The 10,429-nt window shown below is 43.7% G+C and overlaps 1 protein-coding gene across 1 annotated transcript; it reads left to right on the forward strand.

Moving 5' to 3' along the window:
• The first annotated feature begins 598 nt into the window (after positions 1 to 598).
• On the forward strand, positions 599 to 9,270 carry ABRA (actin binding Rho activating protein). The gene is made up of 2 exons (XM_084847996.1): positions 599 to 1,329; positions 8,808 to 9,270. Exons 1-2 carry the CDS (start codon positions 599 to 601, stop codon positions 9,268 to 9,270), a joined length of 1,194 nt encoding a protein of 397 aa, XP_084704122.1.
• Positions 9,271 to 10,429: the final 1,159 nt, after the last annotated feature.

The following is a 10,429-nucleotide window of genomic DNA, read 5'->3' on the forward strand; positions in this document are numbered from 1 at the left end:
TTTTAACAGTTCTGTTCAAAAGGCAGGATGTTTCTGACAGATTCCATAAAAACTGGATCCTAGTGTCATAATGTAGCCACAAGCTTGCAGTGTGTTAGTTAAAAAGAAAAGCGTTGTGTGCAGCATACATGTCTAATTCCAAGAGTTTTCCCTGACTGATATTTCTCTTCAGTCAGAAGACCAAAACTATCCCATTGAGCAAAGGCCATTACTTAAGAGATGTAAAGCATGTTTTACTGTCATGCTGAATGTGAATGTGTGACTAAGGTTGTGCTCTGGGGGGGGCACATGCAGCCGCTGTCAATTTCCATCACAGCTCCAGCCAAGGAACAGGCAGCCTGCGTCACTGGTGTTTACCATATCCGGTGTCCATCTGCCGTGGTGAAATGCAACCCTGGGCCCTTTTTAAAAAAGAACCCTGTCAGGCGAAGGATAGTCTTTCTCTGTGAGAAATGCTTCACATACTTTCCAGCATCACGAACTCCCCCCTCCATCTATTTAAACCCCCACCATTCCCCTCTGGTTGTTACTTGCTACAGGGCAGTCTTAACTAAGTGATTTTAACGCAAGGGTAGGTGAGGAAGGCACAGTGAACACTATGCCGCCAGAAGAACACCAGGAGACCACACCGGCCAGAAGGGCCAACAAAAAGATCCGAACGGCTAGCTTCGTCATCAGCTTGGCACGAGGGTGGCAGCAGTGGGCATCCGAACACAATATTAAGCAAGCCCAGGAGCCCAGTGGATGGATGCCTAGTGAGGAGAAGTCACCAAGCATTCCTTCAAGAGAGAGGATATTCCCCAAGCAAACTACTCCCTCCCAGAAAGGCCAAGCGAGGGATGGTGCACTGTTTCCCCCAGAACAGCAGGTGCCAAAAGGGAGTGGAGAACATAGCCCCAGTGAATCTAACGAAGCCCTCCAGAAGCTTAACATTAGAAGCAAAGAAGTGACCAAAACCATTGTAAGTAAAATCTATGAAAGAGGCAGCGGTGTTAGTCTCCTCAGCGACAGGTATGAAAAAGACAATGGCTGTACAGAGACTGACAAGAGTATTGAAGACCCCAGGGACACTGATAAACTCCTTCGTGCCAAAATGTCCCCTACGAGAAGGAGAAAGTGCTCTAACCTGGTAACAGAGCTGACTAAGGGATGGAAACAGATAGAACAGGAGGATAAGGTCCACGAATGCGAATTACAGAATTATCGCAGTGACAGTTTGGATACTGAGGACAGTGGCTATGGGGGAGACGCGGACGACAGACTGGATGCTGATGATGGTAGTCAAGAAATATGGAGTGCTGTGAGAATAAAACGGCCCTCATCTTCACTGTGAGTAATCACTGGTTCTTCCAAGTGTAGGTCTGGGTGGGCCGCTAAAGGAGGGGTACAGAACCACTTCTGACCGAAGGGCTGAATTCCATTTTGGAGATGCTTTTGAGGGCCGCATTCCCGTGGTGGGCGGAGCTGAAGGCAAAAGAGACAGAACCGAAATACCATGATATTTTAGCTTAAAGCTTTTACTGCCAATAACTAACCTTTAGGAAAGACATTTGGAACCTTTAGAACGGGGGGGGGGGATTGCACGAAAGCCAAGAAACCACCAACCCATCAGGGGCTAGGGGAAAATGGGTGGTGCCAGGGGAAACCCAGAGGACCTGATTGGGACCCCAGGAGGGTTGGATTTGGCCCCTGGGCCTGCAGTTCTACACTCCTCCTCTAAAGGTTTGCTTCACACAATACACTTGCCATGTGGACGCCATTTGAGGTTGCCTCCATGTGACATGTGCTTTATGAAGCCAGCACAAGGGCTTTATGGAGTGGGCACATGGCTCAGCATTGCTGTGTGATGTCTGTCCCATGACACTTAAGGAGGAGGGCAAGATTCAGATGTAGGACAAACCTAAAGAACTGGCAAATGTTGTTCTTCCAAACAGATTTCTTTTTCCTGGAGGACCTAATATTTCATTTCTTTCAGTTAAGTAAACTGTGGGGGGAGCAATCCTATGGCCCCTAGACAGAGTCGGGGGGCCATGGGATAGTTCAGATTCCTGGATCCGAGGTGGAAGACAGTGTTCCGACGTTGGAGCCAGGAACCTGAGCTCTCCGCCCCCTCCGTCTCGCAGCCAGCGTGGACAGAACCATGCTGGCTGCCTTCCTGAGCACACAAAATCCACCAAGGAGAGGAGGGAAAGGAGGCGTGCCAGTAGGCAGGGAGGGGACTGGGGAGGCCTCCCCAGCCTCCTCCCCTCACGCTCTGCAGAGCCCCAGCTAGACGGGCGAAAAAGCCTATCTAGCTGAAATGCAGAGCGGGAGGAGCACAGAGGCCTCCAGCGCTCCTCCTGCTCTGTATTGGACGGCCATAAGCCTCCAGGTTTGTGCCCTAAGTAAATAATCTGCTTCATTTTTAAATGAAGCAGATTACTGTATTGTGCCCTGAGACAAATATGGCAGCTTCTCTAAGAGCAGCAACTTTAAGTTGGCAACTGTTTTAGAAGTAAGCCCCTCAGATGCTGATGTTTTCTAACGTAGTCACAGGGGGAACTACACCAGCCTTCAGCAACCTGGTGCCCTGACCAGATTTCTGGCCATCAGCTCCCAGCATCCCTGAACATTGGCCATGGTGGCTAGGGGTGGCAGGAGGCCAAAACATCTGGAGGGCACCATGTGGGAAGCACTAATTTTATGGTCTCTAGCTGTTTCCATTAGCTAGCCACATGCCTCCAGGAAGAACACAAGCAGGGTGTGAAGCAGCAGCCATTTCTCATTGTTTGGCCCCAGCACCTGGTGTTCATGCCTCAGGACATGGAGGGTCCAATTAGCTATCATGTGTAATAGCTGCTGATAAACCTCTCTGCCATTAATTTGACTCTTTTTTATTGTCATTGGGTGGCATCCAATGTTGCACTAGCAGAAGGAAGCTGACAGACGCTGACCCCGCACCCCCTGCATCCCCCAGCAGCCACCACAGCCACCCTGAAAATGCTTCATGGAGCATCAGGGGGGGGGGCCTCCTGAACAGGGTGGGCTGTGGTGTAGGGGTTGAGAGGGAAGCAGAGATACCTGAAAATCAGGTGGAAATACCTGCCATGAAGAGGGCTCCCTCTTGCAGTAGGTGCCTGCACCCAATTTCCAGAGTTTCACCCTTCCCCCTCACACCACAGCTCACTCCATTCAGGAAGGTCACCCAAACGTCTGTATAGCATTGGGGGGGGGGCCCTCTGGGAGTTGCCGAGGGAAGGAGGAGGCAAGGATGTCTGCTGCCATGAACTTCTTCCGTCTGTGTGATGTTGGATGTCACACATTGTGTTTAGTGGCCATCATCATGTCGCAGTGCTATGCATCCTAATTTGATGTCCAAGGAAGCGGGAGCGTGGGGCTGTTCTCATACTGGCCAAAAAGTTGGCCAGCACTGATCTATAATAACTATTAGGATAACTGCTTGTACTATCATAACTGGCTCCAGGAAGCTGGGGCAGAAAGGATATGCTTATTAGCGTCCTCTGTAGAAGAAAGCCGCACACAGCTGTACTCTGCCCTACACCTCCCATATAGTTACCCCCCCCCAAAAAAAATTCCTGTTATCCATTTACAATAAAATACTGGAAGGACAGACAATTTCAGATCTATTTTTTGCAAAAACACAACTACTGTAAAGTACATATACCGTAGCTGTGCGCAGCCACCTCAACTGACATTCACCACGTGCAGGCATAATGATTGCAACATTTTTTCTTTTTTAAAAAAAGCATTTGGCAGAACCGCATGAGCTGCCACCAGGCCTGTCAGATAGCAATTGAACAGGCCTAAGGAAAAATAACAAGAACGGACAGATAGAGACTTATAGGGCAGATACATTATTCAAGATGCTTGCAGTCTGGTAGTTTCCCCATTTACTTTTCAGCTCCACGCATTTTCATTGTAAGCACCTCAGCTATTTAAAGGCCCTTCAATGTAAGCTGTCATTAGCGGCAGCCATATGATTTTGAAAAACCTTTCACATGATGGAAGTAAGGCTTGTTTCTTTCAGAGCTGGTCTAGCTAATACTGACATTCACATCTGCATCTTGATAATCCCAGAAACATTTGAGAATATCCAAGAACGCCAAGTACAAAGGTAAAGAATTGCAATAATCTGAAAGTGATCATCAGAATTCACTTTTGTATGCTAAAATAATGGAAAGAATATATATTATTTACCCCCCTTCATTACATTTTTAGCCCACTGCTCCTAGAAGGAACTCAGGGCAGTATACATGGTTCTCCCCTGCACCTCTCCAATTATTATTCTCACAACTACCCCTTCAAGACTAAATTTCTATGTCCGCACAGTACATTTAGGGAATTCATCTGATATTGACAACACTCACCAAATTTGGAACATTTTTGTCATTCAGTGTAACTTATATAAGTGGCATAAAATACCAAAATCCCGTGTTGTTCAATGGAAACAGAGAAAGCAATCTAACCATGGTTATTCATTTTGAAATCCGCTTTACCTAGTGTGTTTGACTGCATGGGTGACATGGACTATTCCCCACCCCCATTAAGCCTAAATTGTTTTGTGTCCTGTGTAGTTATTTACAGTTGTTCAAACAGAGTGCAAAACTATCACAGCAGGATAGAGGATTTCGCACCCACTTTAGACTGTGCAAACCATCAGGCCATTAAAAATCATGGCTAATCTCACTTGAAAGCTAAAACTAAAACAGGCAGGATGATGCCAAAAAAGCAAGCTTAATCAATTTGAATTTACATGCCTTAATTAACACTGAAAAATGAGTTGTTCCCCAATGATAAAGAACAATACTCAGATGAGTCAGTCTGAGAAACACATTCCTATAGTATTCAAACTGATCAGTGGTACATCAGTTCTGTATTCGCAGAAAAGTAAGACAGCTTCATTGTCAATTCACAAATGCCCCTAAAAAAAGAGGGTCAAATTTGCCATGCCTATACAGTTTCCATCAAATAGCCCATTCAATTCAGTATGAAACCAGTCCAGACTAACACGAACTAGTCACTAAAAATAAAATGCAAGTGTACCATTTATGCAAGTAACCTTTAGCCAGAGTCACATGAACCTCTCAAATATTTTCTTAAGTGCCTAACCTTATCTTGGCTGTCCAGAAGAGATAATAATTTCTTGCTGGCCCTCTGAAAATACATTAAATATTTTGAAATATATAAAGGATTGAAATATATTAAATAAAAAATAAATAACAAAAAGAATAAAGATTAGCATGCACCCAGAAATCTAAACAGCAGCTGAACTTAGAGGTTTTTAAGGCCATGTTACTTTTATCTGCTGTCTCGGGAAAACAGGCATCCCAAATTATTTTTATAGACACTTATGCTTTTTAAATATGCCACAGCTCTAGCATTATTTTACGTTCTCCAAATGTATTAATTTTAGCTCATAACCCCCGCCAATTATTGAGTTTGCATATAAGAGCATAGCTATTAAAAGAAGAGCTCCATATTATGACTTTGAACAGCAATAAAAGGAGGCAAAAATGAAACAGGGAAACAAAACAACCACCCACCCTTTGTGGGAAGCAGATAACTTGGTAAGACCAAGTTTATTATTTTCTGTGCAAGTTTTGTTGAGTACATCTCGTGCCAGTAATATTAGTTCATATCAGCACCCCGTGTCATACTTCGTGGGCAGAGATACATTTAGGGTGCAATCCTAAGGATGTTTAGACAAAAAGTCCTACAACTCCCAGCATCCCCCAGCCAGCATGTTACTCTTACAGCATGGCTGGCTTGAGCATGCTGGGAGTTGGGCTTTTTTCTTTCTAAACATGCATAACATTGTGCCCATAATGTGTTGTCCTGGGACTGTTCTTCTGGGGGGAGGGGTAAAGTAAAAGCATCTGGGGGTGGCTTCAGGTTGAATGGAAGTTGAAAGCGAGTTGTTAACCTTTTTCCTTCCGAGCTGTTAGTTCACTCAAAACTATACTCTTTCCTAGCTGATTTTGTCCACCAGGTACAAAAGATATAGGAACCTGTGTTTTTTACCTTGAACATGTTGAAGTGTGGCTATTTTACTGAACTGCTGAGGAGGAAAGGGGTAAACATCCCAATCTACACACACACACACACACACACACACCCCTGCTGTACCTGTAGCCAGTTGCAGCTGCTTTACATTTACACTGAGCTCCAAGTAATGTGTAATTTGACCTGCACTGACACCATAAACCTATGGTGGGGCTTTACCACTAGGCTGCAGGTAGAGAGACCCACATCATTAAATGCTCCTCCACAAACAATGCCTTGCACACAGAACCCTGGCATTTATATTCCACCTTTCTACCAAAAGAGGAACTCAAGGCAGTTAATGATACTAAATAATTAAAGAACAGGATTACAATAAAGCATAAGAACATATTAAAAACACAGTTAAAACACATCAGTAAAATAAATAACAACACCCAACCTATTAGAACCCCCTTCAACAGCAACCCAGCTTAAATGCCAAAGGGCTGTCTGAATAAAAATGTTTTTACCTTCTAGCAGAAGGACAACAGAGAACCTCCCAGAGAGCTTTGGCTATTGGGCGGTATAGAAATGAAATAAATAAACAAACAAACATACAAAAAGAGAGGGACCCAGTCTGGCCTATCCTGTGTCTGCACCAAATATGCCTGTGACAGTGGTGGGACTGAGAGAAAGGCCTACCCTAAACATCTGAAAGCCCGGGCAGGCTCATATGATAGAATACGGTCTTTCAAATAGCTCGCTCCCAAGTTGTGTAGGACTTTGTAAGTCATAGCTAGCATTTTATATTGTTCCCGGAAATAGACTGGCAGCAAGTGAATCTGTTGTAACAAAGTAGTCACATGGTCTCTGGTCAACAGTCTGTCTGCAGCACTTTGGATCAGATGAAATTTCTGAGCACTTATCAATGACAGCCCCGTGTGGAGCATGTTACAGTAGTCCAAATGGGATGTAATTAAGGTATATGTCACCTTGGCCTGGTCTGACATCTCCAGGAACAGGTACAGTTGGTGCACCACGCTCTTGGCTGCCACGGAAATCTGGGCCTCACAAGAGAACACCCAAACTGTGGGCTTCAATCTTCAAGGGGAGTGCAACCACATCCAGTGCCAGTTGAATCCCTTTTCCCTGATCTGCCTTTTGACTGACCAGGTGTACTTCTGTCTTGACTGGATTAAGCTTCCATTTGTTCATCCTCATCCAGCCCATTACCAACATCAGACACTGCGTTAGAACTAGAACAGCTTCCTTGGATTTATTTATTTACTTATTTACTAACAATGTACTCCTCATTTGAAAGAAGGAGAGAGAGTTGGGTGACATCTGCATACAGGTTGTTTGAAGTAGGTGGACTGGACCCCACAGATTCAAACAAACTTTCCTTCCAAACGAATTTACAAGCTGCATTTAAACAAAAGCTCCTATACAGACCTCAGGTGTGGCCTCTCTCTCTCCTCAGGTCAGAAGCAGTGGGTGTTGCCCTTAACTACTTCCTGGCTCCTCCCAGGAAGAAAACCCATTCAGGCTGAACCCAATAGTTCTTTCATATTGTTACATTGGTGGCACTGAACCCCAAACTCCAACACCCTCCTAGCAATCTCATATATAATTCTAACACAAGCAGGTGGATGGAGTTCCCAAGTATCAGAACGCTAGAGTACACAGGACTCAGTTGGTCCTTTTTCTCTGAGAAATGAAAGAGGAAGTATTATAGCAGTGTATTCCTATGGGAGGAGCGGGACTAGGCATTTGATTACGTTTGGGTTTGATAGTAGAAAGCCAAATGCAGAGTAAACTGGTGCTAATCTAAGCCAGTAAGGAGAAAATTAAAATGGGAATGTGATAATAGCATTTAATTTGAAAGGAGGATTAAAGGACCAAGTGGAAAGACAGAAAGGGGGTGGGGGGAATGTCAAGGACTCAAAGTGCTCAAAAGAATTAAAATAGAATCTGGAACTCTACCTATGCAACTTCTTTCCTACCACCCCACCCCACCCCCCTTTAGCTCTGTAGCTTTGCAGGGGATCAGATAGATGGGGGAAAGCAGACAAGGCGTAATAGGTCAAGATGGAACAGACTGGGAGAGGAACGATTGCTGTATGTCCTGCTGTTCTCTGCATAACTCACCAGATAGCTAAGATGCGCCAAATTTAAGACTTCAATGGGGATTGAGGTCTTCTTGCTTCCTGTTTCAGAACAGTGGAATTTATTTGCTTGGGACCTTCAAATGGGTGTTGTATAACCATGAAGACTTGTCCATTTGTAAGTTCATATCTAATACAATTTATCTAAGAAATGCATTATTTTATATGTGTGTTTTTTATTGTATGCTTACAGTGTGGTGCAGTGGTTAGTGTGTTGGCCTTTTGCCACAGAGATCAGGGTTCAAATCACCATTCAGCCAGCAAGTTCTCTAGATGACCTTGGGCCAGTCATTCACCCTCGGCCTAAACTACCTCACAGGGTTTTTCTGAGGAGAAAATGGCGAAGCCCCCATCCCTGTATGCCACCCTGGACACGAAGGATGGAATGAAGATGTGATTAATAAACTAACTAGAGTAATAATATGTAGAACAGACTATTTCTTTCCTCAGCTGAAAGAAAAAGAATGAGTGTGATCCAGAACAAAAGTTGATGTTCTCAGATAAGAGGCAGCACAGCCACAATCGTAAGCATGCCCAAAAGCTATTATAAAATAATGCTATGGCTTTAAATTAGTGATAACATGCCACCTAGTGGCCTGTGCTCTACACCAAAAGATGAGCAATCTCACTGAAATGCAATGCAATTCTTCTTTCCTCCAGTGCAAACAGAAACATCAAGGTGCCGAAGAAATATACCCCCGTTCAGAATCTGAAGGGAAGATGGGAAGAATGGGCTGATGACCATGTCACAACGCAAAAACTCAATCCGTTCAGCGAGGAGTTTGATTATGAAATGGCCATGGCCACACGCCTGCGCAAAGGAGACGAAGGCTATGGGCGTCCCAAAGAAGGGACAAAAACTGCAGAAAGGGCCAAGAGAGCAGAGGACCATATACATCGGGAGATGAAAGACATGTGCTTCATCATCAGAACAATGGCTCGGCACCGCCGCGATGGCACGATCCAAGTCACCTTTGGTGACCTCTTTGAAAGATACGTCCGCATTTCGGATAAGGTTGTTGGAATACTCATGAGGGCCAGGAAGCATGGCATGTTGGACTTTGAAGGAGAAATGTTGTGGCAAGGCCGGGATGATCATGTGATAATAACTTTGTTGGAATAACACCGTTCATGGATAAGCCAAAGTACATTGATTCCTGGTTGCTTTGTGAACCACAGCATCAGAACATCTTCTGCAGTTTATCAGAAAGACCAAGTGAGACAACAGAGTTCTCGTATACTCTAGGATCTAGACAGTCAGCATTTCCTCCCATTACTTAATGTCTACGTGTTATTATCCCTGTTCATGCAATTCTTCAGCCAGCTGTATTTGGCTGAATTCTGCATGGCAGCCTTGCATATCGGGGAATGAAATCAGCACTGATTCAAAATACAGTGAAATCAAAATTCACTCCTTGAGTCAGTGAAGGTGGCTTTATCAATTCAATACATATTGTAGACTTGCGTGGTTTCAGTGGGATAGCGGTGACCAATTTGCTATTAAAATGTGGAAGTAACGTTCACATACTACTATCTTGTTTTAATATTAAATCAGTGGAAACTTGTGCCTGAACTGGATGTATATGGCATACTTCCTCTTTGATGTTTCAGGGCACTGGAAATATACCCTATGCTAAGTATAAGAAACTATACAGTAGCATTATATATTTAAAATATGCACACATATAAACAAAAGCCTTAGTTATATACATTGTGTGTCATAAACACTTGCCAAGTATTTTTTTAATAGCAGTCACTATGATGTCAGGATTGCAGACTCAATTTTGTGAATATATACCAAACTGCAATTGCTTCAAACTACATACGTTTGTGTGTGTGTGTTTAATTAAAATTTTGATATTTATAATAATATATTCGTGACTGATTGCCAGTGCTTGAAAAATTTACATAATAGCTTCTAGATAAACAATATTGTAGTATTAATGCTAAAAGCTACTGAAACAAATGATTTATTTTCCTATAATATATTGCCTTTCAAACTGAAAGATCACACATCTTCTTAGAGAAGAAAAAGATATGACTATTTTGTGTCATAAGCATTAAGCTATCCTGAGAGTTGCTGAGCCACACAAATATATAAAAATATGAGTGTGTGTGGCACATTGAACACAGTACGAGTCCAGTATCAAAAACAATATTAATCTGCTATCATTGGAAAAGTTTTCAACATTGCAAAAAGAGTGGGTTGTATCCAGTGGTGTAGTTCTGCCAGCAGGAGGGAGCCACTGGTGGAACAGATGTGCCCTTCCCCCTACAGCCCC

Source organism: Heloderma suspectum, chromosome 4 (assembly GCF_057233095.1).
Source record: "Heloderma suspectum isolate Gila_16-S chromosome 4, 16-S_ref, whole genome shotgun sequence".
Taxonomy (NCBI): domain Eukaryota; kingdom Metazoa; phylum Chordata; class Lepidosauria; order Squamata; family Helodermatidae; genus Heloderma; species Heloderma suspectum.

Coding starts and splice junctions, on each gene's coding strand:
- ABRA (XM_084847996.1), top strand. CDS start 599: ATGCCGCCAGAAGAACACCAGGAGACCACACCGGCCAGAAGGGCCAAC. Junction 1,330..8,807: donor AAACGGCCCTCATCTTCACT/GTGAGTAATCAC, acceptor TCTTTCCTCCAG/TGCAAACAGAAACATCAAGG.